General features: G+C 42.2%; 3 protein-coding genes across 3 annotated transcripts; 2 read left to right on the top strand and 1 right to left on the bottom strand.

The window, feature by feature from the left end:
• Positions 1 to 519: 519 nt before the first annotated feature.
• On the top strand, positions 520 to 8765 carry LOC308165986 (BAR/IMD domain-containing adapter protein 2; the record flags this gene model as incomplete). Its single annotated transcript, XM_080540201.1, has 14 exons — positions 520 to 567; positions 1998 to 2073; positions 2814 to 2900; positions 3608 to 3669; positions 3924 to 3995; positions 4299 to 4436; positions 5328 to 5480; positions 5682 to 5858; positions 5989 to 6667; positions 6810 to 7020; positions 7319 to 7384; positions 7996 to 8251; positions 8347 to 8387; positions 8693 to 8765. The coding sequence occupies 14 exons, from the start codon at positions 520 to 522 to the stop codon at positions 8763 to 8765; spliced, it is 2139 nt and encodes a 712-aa protein (XP_080396327.1).
• A 4265-nt stretch (positions 8766 to 13030) lies between these two features.
• Positions 13031 to 15045, bottom strand: ndufa3 (NADH:ubiquinone oxidoreductase subunit A3). Its single transcript, XM_080540248.1, has 4 exons — positions 15031 to 15045; positions 14314 to 14388; positions 13699 to 13776; positions 13031 to 13274 (listed from the first exon to the last, which is right to left on the bottom strand). Exons 1-4 carry the CDS (start codon positions 15035 to 15037, stop codon positions 13183 to 13185), a joined length of 252 nt encoding a protein of 83 aa, XP_080396374.1. The 5' UTR covers positions 15038 to 15045; the 3' UTR covers positions 13031 to 13182.
• Positions 15046 to 15928: 883 nt separating this feature from the next.
• Positions 15929 to 18351, top strand: tfpt (TCF3 (E2A) fusion partner; the record flags this gene model as incomplete). The annotated part of the gene is made up of 6 exons (XM_080540233.1): positions 15929 to 16030; positions 16291 to 16437; positions 16632 to 16702; positions 16842 to 16911; positions 17545 to 17706; positions 18260 to 18351. 6 exons carry the CDS (start codon positions 15929 to 15931, stop codon positions 18335 to 18337), a joined length of 630 nt encoding a protein of 209 aa, XP_080396359.1. The 3' UTR covers positions 18338 to 18351.
• Positions 18352 to 20397: the final 2046 nt, after the last annotated feature.

Raw genomic sequence — 20397 nt, 5'->3', positions numbered from 1 at the left:
GGTCTTAATGAGACACACTACAGTGTTCTGTAGCCTCTAATGAGTTATGGTTGATGGCCAAGACCGAAGCATCAGAGGGTTCCAAACTCTGGTGGTCTGGGAGGTGACCTTTCCGGGTCAGTAGACAGGCTTTAAAAATATGTCATGAAAATTCCCATAGGCTACATTATTCAATTTTCCTGGTGTTAAGGTATACAATTAGCCTACAGTTGTTTCACTCTCATATCTTTTACTTTGGTGTTTGAGAGGAAAAGAAGTGTGAGAACTAACTAACACAATACTCATTGTATAATTAATACAATTCAATTAAAATAAATGTAATAAATACAATACTTACAATGTTACTGTTACTCTTGTTTGTTTCCAGGGGACAGTCTGCTGTTGTAAAGCCTAAATTCTTTACCACGGGGAGGAGGATAGAACCGCCAACTCAAAGACACACACATATCACACACACACACACACACACACACACACACACACACACACACACACACATAAACACTCAAGAGCAACACCATGTCTCGCTCCGAGGAGGTCAATAAGATGACGGAAAGCGTGTATAAGGTATTGTGTGTGTGTGTGTGTGTGTGTGTGCGTGTGTGTGCGTGTGTGTGCGTGTGTGGTGTTACTTTCTGTGAGTGTCACTATCCCCAACAATTGTACTGTGTTTAAATGTAGTCAGGCGAGTGCCCTATTTTAATGATTCTCTTGAAATTGTCTATTGGCAGCAATGGTTGAAAATGAATGAATGCTTTCTATTGGAAGTGCCTTGGGATTAAAGAGGTGTCTATTGTTATGACTCAGTCTATCAGACTAAGTTAACTAATAGACTCAGTCTATCAGACTAAGTTCACTAATAGACTCAGTCTATCAGACTAAGTTAACCGAAATTCATAAATGAGACAGGGTCTGGTAAACAAAAATCCTCAAATAAATCAATGGCATTTTTCTGTTTTTTGCAGATTGTAAGGTTTCAGATGAAGTGTCATACTAGTAGTCATACTAGTCATACTACTACAAAATAGTTGAAGAAGCCCCGCGGTGGTGTAGCGGTCTAAGCACTGGCCACTAGTGCATGCTGCCCACCGAGGACTGGGTTCGTATCCCAGCTCGCCAGATCCGGATATGGCTGGGGCACACACGGGGAGCGGCATATTGGGCGGCCGCTCCCGAGGGCGGTATAGGAGTATTTCCGGACAAGGATCCGTCGCGCAACACCGCCCCCGGGGTGCCGGAATAACGGTGCTGGGCTCGAGGAGCCAGTCAGCTAGTCTGCCTGGCGGCCTCTTCTGGGACTGCCGGCCACGGGGTCGTGCGGCGGATCCTTCGCAATAGGCAGGGGATAATTGGATGCTAGGTTGGGTTCAATTGGCTACCAAATTGGGTGAAAAAGGGATAAAATCTGAAAAAAAAAATTAAAAAAAATAAAAATAATATTAGTTGAAGAAGATATGCTTATTTGAATGTTGGTACACCCCAAACCAAATAGCAGAGACACACGCTCTGAATCAAAACACGCAAAACAACGTTTTTGGGGACGTCATTTGCAAGACTTGAGAATGGCCGACATGCGACCCTTTTCATCAAACTGTGTCATAAATGACACGCTATAAAGACATCTGATTACTACTCACTGTTAATTAGGATTATTCCATTAACGTCTAGTGCCCTTGCATGGTTTAAATGTAGCCTAACAGGGTTAGGGCCAACTCTGAGAGGTAGAATAGTGAGGCAGCAGTCAAGCACTGGTCACACAGAACACTTCACTCTCCATTCTGTGAGATTCATCCGAGATAAAGTGAGAAAACCTTGAAAAAAGGTCATCCTATCTTTCATCCATTGCTTTTACCTATCCAGTGCTGTTAGTTCTGTGAAGGGCGGTAAAATGAGGGCAGAAAGAAGACCAGATCTTTTGAAAAACTGTATATCCCACTGTACACGTTTATATCCAATAACTTATTATAACATATCTTTCTCATTGTGTGTTGTTGTAGGGGATTCTGGACCAGTTCAACCCCAGTCTGAAGAACTTTGTGACCATGGGGAAACACTATGAGAAAGCCCTGAGAGGTGAGGGCATTCTGGGGTTCTAGTTCTAGAGTGTTCACCTCCAACTATTCGGTTGTTAAGTCTGACGTCAAACGTGACGTTTAACAATTTCCAGGTCCAAACCAGAAATTCCCCGCACCAGAGTATCAGTGTACTACAGCGGTAGAATGACAGTTCAATCGTTTTTTAGACTCGGATCTATTCATACAACAAGGGACACAGCACTTTCCCGTTTTCCCCATATTTGTCAGCGTCTTTGAGCCTCGGAAAAGCGCTTTATAAATATAATTAATGATTATTATTACTGAGGCATTTCGAAGAGAGCGCCTCAGCCAACGTTGGACCCGGAAACACGTCACGACTTAACAACCGAATACGGTTGTGTCTTGTAGTGAAAAACCTGGGCTGTTATTGTGAACATATCTTGCTGTACTGGTGGTTGGATGTGTGACATAGAATTTGTCTGCATCAACGTGATAAATATGTGTGAATCATCCATGCTGATAATTGTATTGGTGGCAGGCTGACATTAAACATTGCACGATAGATAAGTAGTTGAATAGAAAATAGAGTTATAGGGTCAAGCAAAGTTGAAGCGCTAGAGTGGGCCTGTTTGTACGCTACATATCATCGGCATTAGCAAAGAGAGTCTGCCTCTGGCATAGGATCTGCATTCCAGGAAGGCCCCCAATCTTTTGGCTTGATAGAGGGTCTTTGTCAAAATCGTTCCCCTCTTCTAAATACGTGTTTCCCCTCTTCAGGAGTGACTGTGGCTGCCAAGGGCTACTTCGACGCTCTGGTGAAACTCGGAGAACTGGCCAGTGACAGCCAGGGCTCCAAGGAACTGGGTGAGTGAGTTGGGTGGGAGAGAGAGAGAGAGAGGGGTGATGTGATGGAGGAAATGGAGAGATCAAGAAGCAAGGGAAAGAAGTGTGAGAGCTTCTCGCAAGAAACGAGAAAGTAGGGAGTGAGAGAGAGAGAGAGAGAGAGAGCGAGCTAAGGGAACTGAGGGAGAGGGAGAGAGAAGGGTCATTGTTGAGAGATTAACAACACCACATGATCTCATTGTAATGCTGAAAACAGTGGGGGAGGTAGGAGGGGAGGGAGAGAGGGAGAGATGCCAGACACCACAAACTACTGTGTTGTGGGAGGGAGGGAGACACACAGGGCTTTTTACCTCAGCTGCACGACAGGCCCACAGCTGACAACCAGGCCCAGCAGGCAGAGATACAATCATACAATCATCTACAGTCAGATAACAGTGTCAGATGAGATAACTCGAGATACGATGAAATGATACTTAATACCTTCAATGCTAGTCTGATTAGTCATTTACTACTGTAAGAGTGTGACATGGGTTTTTTATCACGCAAAAATACTTTTTCAGTGTCATAGAAAAGGACAAAAACAACAGGGGAGATGTAGATGTTTTGTTATCAAAGTTTCAGCATGTACTGTCTTGTTCTCTGAGCCTCCTTCTACTGTCATAGATGTATCCTCTCCTATCCCTGTGTTTCTGACGTCTCTGTTCTATGTCATTCACTGATGATTCCAGGAGACACACTGTTTCAGATGGCCGAGGTGCACAGGCAGATCCAGGTGCAACTGGAGGATGTGGTGAGTGTTAACTGTGTGTGCGTGTGCACTGCATGCGTGTGTGTGTGTGCATGTGTGTGTGTGTGCACTCGTTCAATTGCCAAAAGATGACCCTACTGAATAATTGTATGATCCTGAAATGTTTGTATAGTTTGTGTCCTTGATTGCTCAATTGATGAGTTGTGGAGTGAATGATTGATTGTCTAAATGAGAGATTGATTGATTGGTTGATTGATTGATTGATTGATTGATGAATGGTTGAATTTGGTCTACAGCTGAAGCTGTTCCATTCTGAGCTGCTCTCCCAGTTGGAACAGAAGCTGGAGTTGGACATTAAATACCTCACAGTGAGTTGGAATCATCTGGAATTTAATACCTGAAAATTAGTTTATCTACATAAAAACTAAATGTTGGGGTGCTTAGGTGGCCTAGCGGGTTAAGCGTTGACCATGTAACCGCAGGGTCCCCAGTTCGATTCCGGCTGGGGACATATCCTGCATGTCATCCCTCTCTCTCTCTCACCCATCCTTCCTGTCTAAAAGCTCTACTATATCTGTCAATAAAATGAAAAATATGAGTGGGACTGCCCCACAAAAAACAAAAACTAAATGTCCCCTCCCCCCCTCTCGCTTGTTTTTCTCCCATCTTAGGCCACATTAAAAAAGTACCAGAGTGAGCGCAAATCAAAGACAGAGTCTATCGAGCGTTGCCAATCACAACTCAAGAAGCTACGCAGGAAGAGCCAGGCCAGTCGCCACCCCAACAAGTATGGAGACAGGGAGATGCAGGTAACTGGCCTCCAGCTCTGCCATTTTGGTATTAGTAGTGTTTATTGCACTATTGGAATGGCAAGTGTGATAAAACAGTACAGAAAGACTTAGCGTTATTCTCCTAACTTCATATTTCTCAGCTTTCAGTGTGTGTCACAATAACATAATCCTCTGTAGAATATGAGTGATACACATGCTAAGACTAAACCATTTTACTCCGCATTAGACGGCATAATCAAGTGTGTGCATGTGTGTGTGTGTGTGTGCGCGCGTGTGTGTGTGTGTGTGTGTGTGTGTGTGTGTGTGTGTGAGACAGTGACTGTGATTTGCTGTGACTGTATTTTTATGTGACGTGCAATGAGGAGTCTAACTTCTATGCTTGTGCCGCCCCAGAGAAATACCACACCATGAAAGTATGTTTTGTGTGGATAATGCATGTGGATAAAAATGTGTTGCATTTTGCAGTGAAACCTAGGCCACTGTGGAACAGATTTTTAAAAAATGGCAAAATATTTTTGGGGCTTCGATGGTTTTGCCCGCAAACAAGCAAGAGTCCTTACTAGAAGAAAGAAGGGATGATAGGGAGAGAAAGAGGAGAATGATTTGGAAGGAGAACATGAGAAAGTAGAAGAGGGGGGGGGGGGGGTGCATTGGAAGAAAAGGTTACGGGGGGGTGAGGGACAATATTTTTTTATTTGGATTTCGTTATCACTGCTTAGCAGACAGGATATGACGTCACACTTCTTCCTCTCGGTCTCTCTGTTGTGCCTCTCTACTTACAATGTGTCCTAAAGGTCACTCTTCTCCTTCTCTTCTGTAAGTTGCTTGTGCATGCGTGTGTGGTTGCGTGTGTGTATTTGTGTGTGTATGTGTGTATTAACTAACTCCACTCACTCTCTCCATTCCAAGTATGTGGAACTGATGAGTCGGCGTCAGGGTGAGCTGGACACGCTTGTTGCCGTGGGTTACCGTTCAGCATTGACAGAGGAGAGGAGGAGGTATTGCTTCCTGGTAGACCGACAGTGTGCTGTGACCAAGCTGCTCATCAACTACCACTGCAAGGTAATCATGATCTGATACCACATCAGTGGAATCAGAAAGCACACCCGATGGTGACAATCTTTTTTTTGACGATGTGCAGTGGACACTAAACAGTAGAAAAAAACCCAACCATAACTTGTCCAATCAGAATACTCAATTCAATTTCCTGTTTGTAAATGTTTTAGGTTCTCATGTTTATGTCTCTGAAAAAATGCTACTCAGGTGAGAGAGCTCCTGTCGCAGAAGCTGTCCTCATGGCAGCAATCCTGCTCCCAGCCGACCAGGCTCCCCGAGCGAGCGTTGAACCTGCTGCGTTTCACTGCCCCCCAGGGCTCCGGGGCTTCTGGGATAGCGGAGCTCCTCCGACACGCCAAACTGGGTGCCGCTCAACCAGAGCAGGTTAGGAAGAGGGCCGTTCGTCTCTCTTATCATCTATTGATTAATTTGTTCGATTATTCAAGGCACTTCAGTATCTTGTCTCTCGCTCATATTTTCTGCCCCACTCTCCCTGTCTCTGTCTCTTTCTCAGAGGCTCTCGGTTCAGGAGGTCCCTCCCCTGTCGAACGGGGACTCCAGCGGTCGCTCCCAACAGCAACAGCGCCCCCTCCCTTCCACTTCCCAGAGTGACACCCCCCCACCCCAAAGCTCTCAGGGGACCTTCCGCTCCCTTGCTGCCGTCGGTGGGGCCACAGGGGGTGGAGGAGGAGGAGGAGGAGGCACCCCCCTGCACACCAGTACGCCAATCAGTACCTCACCAAGCCCCATTGCTAGCAACACCACTGGCGCTAACGCTAACACGGCTACTTTCACCCCTACCTCCACGGCTGGTTCCGCCGGCCAAACCCAACAGAGCCCTCTCCTCTTGGCCACCAGCACCTCCAACCTCTCCCCTAACCTCATCCCCTCCGCGGTGCTATCCCTCAGCCAGGGCTCCCCGGTCTCACACAGCTCTCTCCAGGGCATGGCTCTCCCTCTCCCCCTCAGCGCCCCCCACAGTCCTCCGCTACCCCATAGTGCACCTATGTCCAGGGCCATGACCCCGGTGCCTTCGCTGCACCTCCTCCAGGGAGCCGCCCCTGGAGTAGGAAGCATCACTCCATCGCCGTCCTATAACCCTTTACTACTTAAAGCCAGTGAAATGTACGCGACGTCGACGCTGCCGTTGCCCAGGAGACCAGTCAGTGAGGCACGCATGGGCGGATTTATGGGTAAGATAGTGTGTGGAAGGATGTGTCCTTTGTGTGTTTGTCAGTTTTCAAGGGTTTCCCAGACTGTGATGATACTGCTACCCATTTTTTTTTTCTTAACCTTTCATCATTCCTTCTCTCCTTACCTCCGTCCTCCTCCTAGGTTCCACTCTCCCCAGAGTGCTCCCCCTTTCTGGGCCGTCTCGTGTGGAAGCCATGTTTGCCCACGCCCCTGGGGGGTCAGAAGGCAGTGGAGGGGTCGGGGGTGGTGGGGGGTCCTGCTTACTTCACTTCCTGCCCGGCGATGCCCTCACCCTTCTCATCTCGGAGCCCAGAGACGGGTGGCATTATGGCCAGAATGAACGGACCGGACGGTAGGGGAGGATATTAATTAATATTAAAGGCCAATGCACACGGCGATTTTGTCGCACCGCCGAATTTGATTCCATTGTTTTGAATGAGACCCAATGAGACAATGCACACGGCGTTCGATTCTCCATTCACATTCATTGGTGTGAATTGAGGATCGAATGTTGTCGTGCGACAATATCGCATCGCACGCCGTGTGCATTGGGCTTAAGAATGATATTATCTTATATTAAGAAGATATTATATTAGTAATTGTGTATATCAATGATACCATAACAATGTTTTTCTAATTTCCCCTTACAGGAAAGGCTGGTTCCCTTTCTCCTACACTCAGCCCTACCCCAATCCCCTGGACCCATACGACAACAGGTCTGTCTCTGTGGAAAGTCTTGTGTTCAACTAGGAAATGTGGAACTTGAACGTGATGAATCTTGAAAGTGTAACTGTAGAAATCCTTCCGATCCGGGTTCCCTCCCCTCCCTGTATTGACACAGATCTGACAGCCAGTTGGTATAATAACAAACAAGTTATCTAAACTGGCAATAATAATATGGCTGTGACACTTTGACCAAGATTTGCCATCCCTTCCCCCTGTCTGTTGTTCTCTCTCTGTCAGAACAATTTCAATGTGGCCGTGCAAGGCACAAAACACAAGAGTGCTTAGAAGAGATTGCAACATGACCCTCTCTTTCCAACTTTCCCAACACTACCCTAATCTGTTACCACCCTCTCTTTCTTAGTTCCGCGTAACTCTCCAAGATCAACAGTACTTACCATTTCTTACAGTACAAGAAATGTCCTTACCATTTCTTCTTCTCTTTGTTTTTTAAAATGTCAATAAGTCAGTGGTACAATAATGCTTGGCATTGGCCATAATGATCTTCATCTTTCAAATGAAGCAAGTTTTCTTCCTCTCTTTTATATCCTTATTATCTTTTGGTTTTCTTTGCCCTTTCTCTATCCTCTCTCCACCTCTCCAGCTCCCTGCTCCTCTCTAAGGCCAACAGCACCAGCACGGGCCAGTTAGACAAGATGGTCTCCCCAGGCCTCCCGGCCTTGACCCCTGAGTCCGAGGACGAGCGCTCCTTCCCCCCGCAAAGGGTCAGCACCTTCCGCCCACGCCCCTACAGCATGGCCGACACCAACCAGGTCAGCCTGAGGGCTAACGGCAAAGGTCAAGGGTTAGAGTGGAGAGGGCCCGCTGACCGACCCTCTTTGTCAATGCTGATGCAAGAGGTAGGCTATAAGTGGCTTGCGATGAAAGAAATACTGTGTTACCATATGATATTTAATGGGGTACTCATACCTATTGTCTCTCTCCTATGTTACAGCTCTCTTCTGACTTTGCCTCCCCACCACCCTCCCCAACCAGGTAAGTACGTTAATACCCAATGCAATGGACAGCTGTAGACCAGTTACACCAGCTCCTAACACGCTACAGGGTGTGCATGCCTTTCTACCAGACCAGCACTAACACACCTAATTCATTAGGGTCTTAGTAAACATAGATTTGTTGAAACAGGTATGTTAATGCTGCACTTGAACAACATCGACCAGAGGGACATACTGCTGCTGTTGTGTATGAAAATATGATATACATTTAGATACATAAGCTGTAAATAAGCATGTCTTTCTAAACAACTGTTATGCCTCACATTCATATGACCTCCTTTGCAGATCAAATCCATTCGCTCACGTCCGTCTCAGAAAAACTGTGACCAACGATCGCTCCGCACCCATCATTGAATAGGACATGCCAATAGCAGGCAACCAATGGGAAGGTGTTACGGAGACATTCCGACATTTTGAATTTGTTCCTCAGAGGTCAGCTACTGTATTGAGTGAGTTCTCAACAAAGTTAACATGTATGTTCATCTTGATTATTTACAAGGGTATTTTTTTTCATCAGCCTTATATTGTGTTTTGAGTGTGTGAAAGAGGGTATTGGGCTCTTTGTAGTTGAAATTCAGAAGTACCAACACTCCCTAGACACCAATGTCTTAAAAGCTGACACTTGTGTGGTATTGTGTTGAAGGAATCAAAGACGATGTAAAAAAATCTTAATGACATCGCAGAAAGTCACAAGAGTCACAACAGTTTCCCCATTGAAGCTTTGACTCTGCCTAGATGGGCATTTTGAGACATAATCTCACTTGATGGGTACAAATAATGAAACCGATAGATACACTTTCAGTGTATAATGACACCAGCTTTTGGCTGGTGCATCTAAACTGAATGACAAATATATCTCAAATAAATCCATCATGTGGAATAAAACAAGGTGGAGGAGAGGAAAATATAGAGCCAGATAAGAAATTACCACTATGAGGTGTATTTGTCAGTTAGACTAGATATTTAGTCAGCTTACTCTTTAAGTCTTGATGATTTTCTTTCTTTCTTTTTTTCTAGACATAACCTTTGTCGTTGTATTTGATTACAGTGTTATTTAGTGATGCCATTTGTTTATCAGTCTAAACCCATGCAGGGACTGGCTCCTGGTGGTAGGCCATTAATTAATAGTTCATACAGTAGTTTAGTTTATTGCAGAATTCTTTACATTAACTGCTAAGAAGTCTCATAGTAAAGGACAGGTTCCTGTATTGTCATTGTGTAGGATTTTTTCCAAGATCATTGTGGGTAAATGAGTTTCACTGTGCCAACAAAGGTGATCCAGGAAATGTAAATGTTTTAAGAGTTTTCAGTATTTTTTTTGTCTCTTGCTATGATTCAACAGATCTTTATTTTATTTCAACACATGTTTTATAGCTAGGCAGATTTTTCTCTACAATATATGTAATCGAATCTAACCCCACCATTACTCTTTAATATACATGTTTACTGTATGAACATAAATGTAATTAATGTAGCTTGCAGATGTCACCAACTCTAAAGATGGGTAGAACGTGAAACACCATTAGATTTGCAATTAGTATTAATGTGCTGTATTATTTGTACATTAAATGATAGCCATCTATCTGATGAGAGAATTAATCTGATGAATTTATAAAGACAGTTCATTTCGAATGTAGATTGTTGCTAATAATTACTTGATATTAGTGCATTATGAAGCAGTTGAACAGATTCAGGCAACATTAGGCCCAATAGACTGAGATTATTTTTCTTAACATACTCAAAATACAAGTTAGAAATGTCCCTTGTTTACAAAACTAGATATTGTCAATGACAATGATGTGTGAAGAAAATTATTGATATCACTGTTTGTTTGGTTTTTTGAGTTCAGAGAAAGAAACTCTCAGCCCTGTGGTCAACAGAATGATGTTGCTAGAGGGGGTTAGTAGAAAGTTACAGTTGAGGATTTGGATGATGCTTTTTCGCTTGAAAAAGGAAGGTTAAAGAAATTGGCATTGTGTTGAGGGATAAAAGTATAAACTATGATGGATCTCAGCTCTCGTCTTTAAGTTTCATAGTGTCCCTCAATTAATTTCTAAAGAATTAAAGAGCCAAGAGATTATTAACATCTTGCTGATTTTAGCTGCACGTTTACCAGATGCAAACTGTAGAGAACCTTGTAGAAGGGTGTCAAGACCAAGGCTGATGATAGGATTGTGTCATTTTGAAAGTTTTGAAGAAAGTATTTGGAAAGTTGAGAAGTGTGTGAGCAAGTGTTGATGGTAAACTAGATGTACAAAGTAGTATTTTCTCTCACTTTCTGTTCAAGTAGCCCTATAGATCTGTCGTCTAGCCAACTGGAGTGGAGAATATAGGGTTTTCGTGGAAATGTGGGATGTGGGGAAATGAATTGAGATTATTTGTATGTTCTTTATTCTGATTACTGTAGTGTACATTTTAAGGTCTTGTCAATGTTCCTGTTCATGTTAATTTTTTAACAAATCATACTAACTTTCTCCTCTGTTTTTTTTTTTTTTTCAATGACAATTTTAACACTCAGTAATAATCTTTATAATGTTTATAATTATTATAGTGAAATCACACATTACTGATATTTGTACAAAATGTGTATTTGATCTTGTATAACTCTATATTTGCCTTGTTTTTGCCTTAACATATTATGTGACAGGGTCTGGTGAAAAAGTCTTCAAGTAGGGCAAGTTTTTTTTTTTACAGAATATGAAACATGAATATGCAGATTACACTTAGTTGAAGAAGATATGTTTATTTGAATGTTGGTACACCTCAAACCAAATACCGGAGAAAATTGCTCTGAATCAAAATGGACGCGTTATAAAAATATCTAACTGCATGTTTAGCACATCATAACATGCTGATAGAACATCAACATGCTAAAAACACATACCGGTAACTACACATAATTAGATGATCACACAATCCTTTCTTTTGAACATGTTCTAAAACTTAAGTTATCACTAACCCAGTAGCCGGCAGACGAATACATACATACACACACTTACAGTGAATCCAATCCAAGTATTTAGTGATCCTAAAACTGTTGTTTGTTATATTGAGTGGGCTCTTCAACACTTAAACTTTCGTAATATACAAAACATTTTTTTTGCTTTTTGGTCATGTGAGACTTGCCGGCATACAGACCTTTTTACCAGACCGTGTCACATATTTTGATCTTCACTGGGCCAATTGCTGCCAACCTTGACAGGGGTTAATCGTGGGATGAACATTTGTTAAACCAGGGTTGAGTTCCAATTCTCTATCCTTCTTTTGAAGTGTGCACTTGGATTTAAAAGAATGGACAGGTGTAAGGAATAGGTGGAAACTCTCTCTAGCCATGATTGCACTAATAATCCAATGTTTTTAAATGCATGAGGGGAAGTGCATGAGTGCACACTTCTAGGTGAAGGGTAGAGAATTGGAACCTACCCTGGTTTAACAAGTGATCATCCTGCAATCATCCCCCTGTCAAAGTTGGCAGCAATTGGCCCACTGTTCCTAACCTCAATGTCAAAATATGCAGCTATGGAAACTAGCTCCAGCTATATAAAAAAATATATAAATAAGAAATCTAACATGCTGGTAAAAATTACTTCATATTTAAGACGTTCTTGAAAATGAGGATGCCTTTAGAACAAACGATAGAAGGAAAACAATGCAAACTACTGGTCTTCTTTTCTGTTTTTAATTTTATTTTGGGTTGTGTGAACTTTGAACTTTGTTTTCTCATCTTGAAACTGGTTTTATCTACTGTATATCTATTTACAGATCTCAGGTCTGTCTAGTAAGTGTGATCATCAATCTACTTCTGCCGTAGGGCTGATCTGCAGGTAGTTGATATGATGCTCTCATTGTCCTGAGCTGACCTTGCCTCATAGAGGAAGTATTGGTGAAGGACTATGGTTGTGTTCAAGAGTTTTATGTTTCTGAACAGTTCTGGAATTCCATTCAGAGTTCTGGAATTCCATTCAGAACTCTGTTGTATGCTATGGACAGCTACATAAAAATAAAAAAAATACTGTCCAGTAGTTTCGACAGCGTATAGATGTTGGATCAGATGACTGCTGGTAAATAAAGGTTATTATTACAGTCAAATCACTGAAGGTAGACGACACATCTGCGAAGAGCTTTTCTCAAACATTGTAATCTTGAATACAGCCCTGTCATCCATTGGTCACGGTATTTTAGACTAAGTCGATGGATAGTGTGCTGACTTTATTGTTCACAAATTCCTTATACCACTCTCATTGTATTTTTTTTTTCTCAAGATGAAAACTAAAATAAACATGTTAATCACTATACATCTATTATTTTAATTGAGAACATTTGGTTGCACACCAAACTGAACAGCCTAACCATTTCACAGGAGTTAGTAGTCAACAAATATTTGGTGTTTTGGGGGTTTCTCAGAAGAAAACAGCTCCTTCCCTTCTTGTGATTTTTTAAAAAGTTTTTTTTCTTTTCCCTTTCCTAACACCAGGGGAGCCACCCCTCCTAAATTTCGTTGTTTGGTACCTGTACTATAGCAATGACAAATAAAGTCCATTCATTCAACATGCAAACAATGAACATGTCAACCTCTTGAAGCCAATACATAAGATCTCAAAACAAGAACCGTGGACTATTTCATTTATATCATTGACAATATCATAGACAAATAACAACATCCCGACGACAAACCCCAGAGCAACAACAGTAGTATTAAATAGAGAATCTTTATTGAGGGCCATCGACAGAGAAGCAGCTATACAGAAAGACAGGAACACCAGGGAATGTCAAAGTCAAAGTTTTTTTATCCAGTCCAGGTTTTGTCCTTGGGCGTCCCTTGGGTGTCTGGGCACGTCTGGCATATTACCATCGTCTCTCACTGGGACTGAGGGAGAGAGGGGGAGAGGAAAGATTCAGCCATTTATGCCAAGTTATTTTTTTCATATTTTCTCAGATTTTTCTTTTTATTGACAGATATAGTAGAGATTTAGACAGGAAGGATGGGTGAGAGAGAGAGGAGGGATGACATGCAGGATATGTCCCCGGCCGGAATCGAACTCCTGGGCCAGACTTTTTGTTTTGTCCATAATATGTTTAAGAAGTGAGTTTTATCGGAATGTCTGTCATTCCACAATACTGCAAATGATGAGGATGGAATAAGTAGCCATTTGCAACATCCTCTATTAGTCAGAAACTAACAGCATTATGCGGCATGTCTGTACTCCTCAAATGGACTGTTATGGGCAGATACCATTGCTGTTCTAACTTTATACCGCTGAACAATCTGTTAAGAATGAGCGGGTATTTACCTGGGTAGTTGTACGGCACGGCTGCATTCATCATTCCTGAATACTTTGTGTAGGGACTGACGAATGGGATCGCAACAGCTGGGGAGGAATACAGGGATGATTAGCCTAATGATATCTCACACATGGACAATATTGATAAATGACAATGGTGTGTGTGTGTGTGTGTGTGTGTGTGTTAGGTATCTATCATTTCATACAGTTGTAAGGTTACAGAATCATTATTGTGTAAGGTGGAATTAAGAAATAATTAATGACAAGTGCTGGAGTGTTTTTAAATTGCAGTTGTAGTGTGTGTGTGTGTGTGTGTGTGTGTGTGTGTGTGTGTGTGTGTGTGTTTCAGAGCAAGCTGCTATGTTAAAGCATAAATACAACAGCATAAAGCATAAAGACAACAACACAGTATAAAATATGACAAGGCAAACACAATTGCAATTGTTCTTGTATTCTGTGTTCAGCTTGTGACATTTTGCTCCGAAACGCATCAGCAAATAAAACGTATTTGAATGGATCAGGGTGCAATCCAGAACCTCTCTTCTTTATATACATATATATGTGTATATAATGTATATATATGTGTGTGTATACATATACACATTGTACATGTACAATACTGACCTAGAAGCCCAAGTGCGCAGGAGGCAAATATCACTGGCTCTTTATTCCATGCATTCTTCAGGAAGGCTCCAAAAGCTGATATGAGACAGACAATCAAACAAGCAATTAAGCTTCATATAGGGAAGGCAAGCAGACACACACTATTAGATGCATTTGGCTATCTGTAGTGCAGTGGTTGAACCATATAGCTGACCAGTGGGGGGAAACATAGATTATGATTATGAATACTATTAACAATAGATCCTATATTCTGCGTCTGTTTATAATAGACTTATTATATTATCTGTTGATAAGAGATAATTTAATTGCTGTAATGGAATAGAAGGTTCCAGCTAATGTTGTTAAGCTCAATCAACATGTATCCATTCAAAGAGAAATAAGAAAAAGGACATTGATCATGAAGGTTTCACGATGCACAGATGGTAATACATTGTAATAATAAATAAATTACGTGTCATAACGTTTAGTTCTGGGAATTATGCCCACCCCAAAACACCATAACATTTAGCCGCTAGCTAACTGCTGGCCAAGGTCACATCATTGGTTTGGCGAGGTAAATAAACATATTCCTGCGAAAATTAAGACTGTATTAGAGTGTCTAGATCTAACTATTCATACTCTCAAACTATCAACTTACAAATGTTAGCTAGCAATATGAATTACATCTAAAAAGAGAGACAGCTAGCCTGCTATGAATATTGACAAATACTCACGAACCTGCCATGTTGTCAGCTGTAGTTTTATCCAGTGGGGAAACATGGGAGTTGTAGTTGATACAAAATAGTGACGCATAATGATAGCGACCCTCTGCGACAACACAAAAAGGGGCCCGTTAGAGAGGGTGAAATCACCAGTGATTCATTGATCTCTGCAGCAAATGGATGGGGTAAGTCGCATTGTATAACTGTCACTTTAGACGCTCCGGATGGGATAGCCAGTAGTGAATCGTTGCATATTATCGCTGCGCATGTTTGATTCTTTCGAGAGTGAAATAGTGTTGGAAAGAGACATTACAGTACAGTTGTTTACCATCCGTAAGTATATAACGTTCACCTTAACAGTCGCATTGGTGGTTGAGAGTAGCTATCTGGAAATTATATTTGGGTACATTTGATATGCTAATGCTAGCTAACATTATGAGTTTTGTAAAATGCCCAAAACGTATCCACAACAGTATCATAGGCTGCTAAGGAAGTGTGTAGTGATTTCGATGTATTCATCAACTTATTGCAGTGATCAGTGACCGTTGCATTCTGTCTTTGAATTGCTGCCAATCCGACTTGAACCATTGAACAACAGTGTTTTGGCTCTGTGATTTATTCGTGTAATTCGTCCCCGCCCCATCTAGGAAGATAGGAAATGTTAGGATATTTATAGCATAGCATAGAGTACAGCACAGTGTTTTATTTGTATAGTATAGTATAGTGGATAGTGTACATAGCATTTATTTATGTCAACCAGCTCTTTTCCCTTCTTGTTTTTAGTATTTTTTTCCTAGCACCAGGGGAGCCCCCCCTCCCAAATTTCGTTGTTTGGTACCTGTACTATATCAATGACAATAAAGACCATTCATTAATTCATTCATTCATTCATTCATCTCACCTTTTCCTCTCAGATGATGGAGGATTTCTCTGGTCTGGCCCTGCCGCCTCTCTTTGGAGGACACATCCTGGAGGCAGAGCTGGAGCCTGGTGGGGTGGAGATGGGCCCAGGGGAGGTAAGCATGGATCCAGACCCGGCAGGGTTCCAGCCAGGGTTCCTAAATTCATTGGTTGGAACTTATTTTAGAGTTGATTCTGTTGTTATTTGTAGTCAATTAACAACAGTATCATTATTATTAGGGGTGGTCATCGACGATCGATAATTATTTTTATTTATTTTTGTGATCGACCAAATGTTTTATTTTGTGATCGACCAAGATCCTTATCGATCAATTATCGATCGTCGATGCCCACCCCTAATTATTATTGTTCTCAGGTGGAGCTGGGCTCTGGGGACAGTGAGCTGCTCGAGAGCAGAGGAGGGCCAGGGTCAGGACCGGGGCCAGAGGAGGAAGAGGAGAGGAGAGAGCTGGAGAAAAGAAAGTACTTGGCTCTGAACAAGAGGTGTAAAGAGATTGAACAGGTGAGAGTGAGTGAGTGGGATTTGCTTGTGTGTATGTAGTTCTATGAAGTCACATTGCAATGAGTCTAACTTGCTCATTGTGCTGTGCTTGTGGTAGAAATACAGCACCAGGAACATGTTTTGTGTTGACACACATTAGATAAACTAAAATGACATATTATGAATGCTAAATTGATCTTTCGCCATTTATTCAGGTGAACGAGAGGATCCTTGGTCGCCTTCACCAAGTTCAAAGACTAACGCGTCGCATGAAGAAAGAGAGAAGGTGAATTATGTCTGTAAATGCAGTATTTCCTGCCTTTGGTGTGTGTGTGTGTGTGTGTGTGTGTGTGTGTGTGTGTGTGTGTGTGTGTGTGTCTCAGTGTCCTCAACCCATGTCATCATACCTCCACTTTGTACTGTAGGTTTCTAATGAAGACCCTTGATGCCCATGGGGATGAATACAGAAATGCACAGCTCACCATATTACTTGAGGTTAGAATTACATTTTTGATCAATTAAAGGCATTTTCATATGGGGACACCATCAAAAACACCATGATGTGCATCTCCAAAGTAATGACATCCAGCATTTTACTGTGGTGCATTCCTGTGAAAAGAATTTTGCCATTTAGCAGACGCTTTTATCCAAAGCGACTTACAATTACGAATTACAGGGACATTCCCCCTGGAGTAACTGAGGGCTAAGTGCCTTACCCAAGGGCACACTAGTAGTGGTGTGGCTTCAGGCGGGATTTGAACTCACAACCTTCCGATCACAAGTCCAACTCACTATCCACTAGACCACCACTACCCCTACAGTTGATTGTGTACGGCATACTGTACATACTTACAATGTATATTTTACTTGGTTAATAATCATAATATGGGTGTTATTCTTGCCCTGTGCAGTCATCTACAATTTGCTCTGTAATGATGGTATATATGTTACGGTACATGTGGGAAAACTAGGGTTAGGGTTAGGTGCTACGTCGACTTGGTACATGCTGGCATGCCTAACCCTAACCCTAACCGTAGCACCCTAGTACCTAACCCTAACCCTAGTGTTCCCACATGTACCGTAACATATAGATGATGGAGAGAAGTACAACTTATGTTGTTGTTTCAGGATGAGTCTGCTGCCCACTTAGACTCTGCTGCTCCTGGAGCAGAAGATGATCGCCTGAACGGCCTCCCAGGCTCCTCTCCTTCTGTCCCATTCCAATCCACAGCCGGACCAAAGAAGAAGAGGCATCGAGTTCCAAAGCAGGAGAGAGATCGAGACCCACAGGTTGGTGAAACACTGTAGTAGATAGATATAATATATGCCGTTTAGCTGACACTTTTATCCAAAGCGACTTACATTGCAGTGAGTGGATACAATTTTCAGTATATATGGTCCCGCCCCCCATGGGGCGGCTGTGGCTCAGGAGGTAGAGCCGGTGTCTAATGATCGTAAGGTTGGCTGTTCGATTTCCTGTCCACATGTCAAGGTGTCCTTGGGCAAGACACCGAACCCCAAATTGCTCCCAACGAGCGGGCCGGCACCTTGCATGGTAGCTTGCTGCAATGCTCTACCAACTGAGCCACATAGGACCAAGATATGCATTGAGGTCTGCTGCACTGCTGGTTTTCATTCCTCCACTCTACTAAGTCTACTCTAGTCTATTGACTACGGGGAAAGAAGAATGCCTTCAGAAATGCAGATCTCCCATAGTGCATACGTCTGAGTTACATGAATATCTCTTGTCAGGACCTAATCGTGTCTAGTCATATCTAGGACCTAATCATGTGTGCTAAAGGGATAATGAAATGGTTTTGCTGTTTGACTCACTCCTCCACAGACTGAACCACACAGTTTGGCGAATTTGGCTGAGGCACAGTTTGGCGAATTTCCCAGCCCAACCTCTCTGTCTCATTGACCAGAGCAACGGCCCGCCGCTGTGAGGAGACTTGACTTCGCTGGAGCTGGTGGAGTCAACGAAGTACTCCTCTCTGCCAGGGTTTGAACCACACATTGACCTAAATGGGTGCACTGGACCAACAATATCTTTGAACACGTGGGGGTATGCCCAGGTTAATGTTTCGATAGATACAGGGCATGGGGCATGATTACTGATTGGAGTTCTACGCACCTTTGGACAACAATGCAATCCTGGGCTTTGTTGAGTGTTTCTATGTTGAAAGCAGCTCCCTGAACTGCTTGTTTACAGATACCCTAAAGGTACACATGATTTGTGATTGTTTGGTTGATCTCAACCTCTTGCCCATTGGGGAAATGTTTAGGGACGAGTATCAAGAAAGCTTTGAAGATGAACAAACAATGGTCTTAGTGTTACAAAGCTACCGACAAACTCACCCTTGAGTGTTGCGTTGAGCACAATGTGGTCAGAACATGGTCAATTCAAATGTAATGTGTAGGAGGGGCATGATTATTTAGGGGAGAACGATGTACAGTGGAAATGGCTGTAGCCTACATGCATTGACCATGATTATTTATCTACCAATTTTCTTTACGACAAGTAGAATTCATGTAATTTCTGAAAAGTATTTTATTGAAAGTTTACAATCCTCTGTTTTAATCCCACATTATGACATCTCCCATGCAGAACCATGACAACTTCATGAGAAAACAACCTGTAAATATTTATTTTATTTAAAGAAATTCACATTTCAGCGATTATGTCCATCCTTCCCTTTCTCAAAAGCCCAAAAATAGAATTTATAAAAGGCAAATCTCTCATAACGTTGCTCTCCTTTCCTTTCCAATAACCTCTCTCCCCTTCTGAAATAGAACTCCTGTCATTAACGTGTTCCCAGGGGCGACAAAGCTATATAAACAAAATAACTGGAAAATGCACATGATTAACATGTTTCTTAAATCATACACAGGTTATCAACCAGGTTAAATTCACCACCAGGTTTTTCAGAGCTGGTTTAGTTTTCTTAACAATGATTGACTAGATACATGCTTCATATTCCATATGTAAACAACGTGTATCATCAGTAAACAGATGTTTCATTACTGTATGCAGTTTCTTCACTTTAAATTAAACAGGTGGTAAATTGAACTTGGTTGTGAAATTTGAGGATGAAGCTTTGAGTAGAGGAATCAGGAAAGGAATGGAGCCTTAAGTTGATGTTGCCCCAAACAAACTTTAACCAAACGAGGGTCTTTATAAAGAGAGCGATTGAGCAGTGCTTCAAAGAACACAACTGAGGCAGTTTCACAGATTCAAGAGGATGAAACTGGCTATACACTGAACATAATGGACACTGACTTCTGAGGAGTCCTATTTCTACTGTCCACATCCTTTTACAGGTAGGCAACAGCTTTGTGGGCAATTGTTAGCTGCTTCATGGTACATAAATCAACACTGTCAGGCAGACTCATTTCTCAATAACCTCTCAGCTTCTTTATTGATATCACAAACATAATGAAATGCCCCAACAATGATGAGTTTTCTCTTACAGTTTAACTTTAAAATATTTTATTTATAAAGAGAGAGGGAGGCAGAGACCAGTTCAATTGCATAGCAATTTAATCCATGTCCAATACGGACTCTCTTTCCCTGTCACAGGGAGAGGCCCTGTGGTCATTCTCAATCAGTGTTTTATTGACAAATACATTATCAATAAAACAATTGCTCACTATCTCTAATAGTGACCATATTCAACAGGCATCATAGGGTCTTAAGGGGGGGCAGCTCCTAGACACCATGCCTTAATGTCCACTGTACTTTTCCCATTCTAAACCACACGTTACATGGTATTTTACAACCGAATCAACCCATTGTTTGTGTTTTTGTTTTGTGAAAGGCTTCCAGACTCCAGTTGGGTGGGTGGGGTGGTACAGATTTCTTGTCGAAACGGAAAAAATAAAACAAAAAACATAACATGAGGAACATGCATGGGGTAGCTTTTCCTAATGCCACATACTGAGTGCGCACACAGACAGGCACAAATGCAAATCTCAAAATGA

The sequence above is a fragment of the Nansenia antarctica genome, assembly GCF_963989245.1.
Source record: "Nansenia antarctica genome assembly, chromosome: 10".
Taxonomy (NCBI): Eukaryota; Metazoa; Chordata; class Actinopteri; order Argentiniformes; family Microstomatidae; genus Nansenia; species Nansenia antarctica.
This window is presented reverse-complemented; position numbering and strand designations above follow the sequence as displayed.

Coding starts and splice junctions, on each gene's coding strand:
- ndufa3 (XM_080540248.1), bottom strand. Junction 13,777..14,313: donor CTGCGCACTTGGGCTTCTAG/GTCAGTATTGTA, acceptor ATTCCTCCCCAG/CTGTTGCGATCCCATTCGTC. Junction 13,275..13,698: donor CGTGCCGTACAACTACCCAG/GTAAATACCCGC, acceptor TCTCTCCCTCAG/TCCCAGTGAGAGACGATGGT.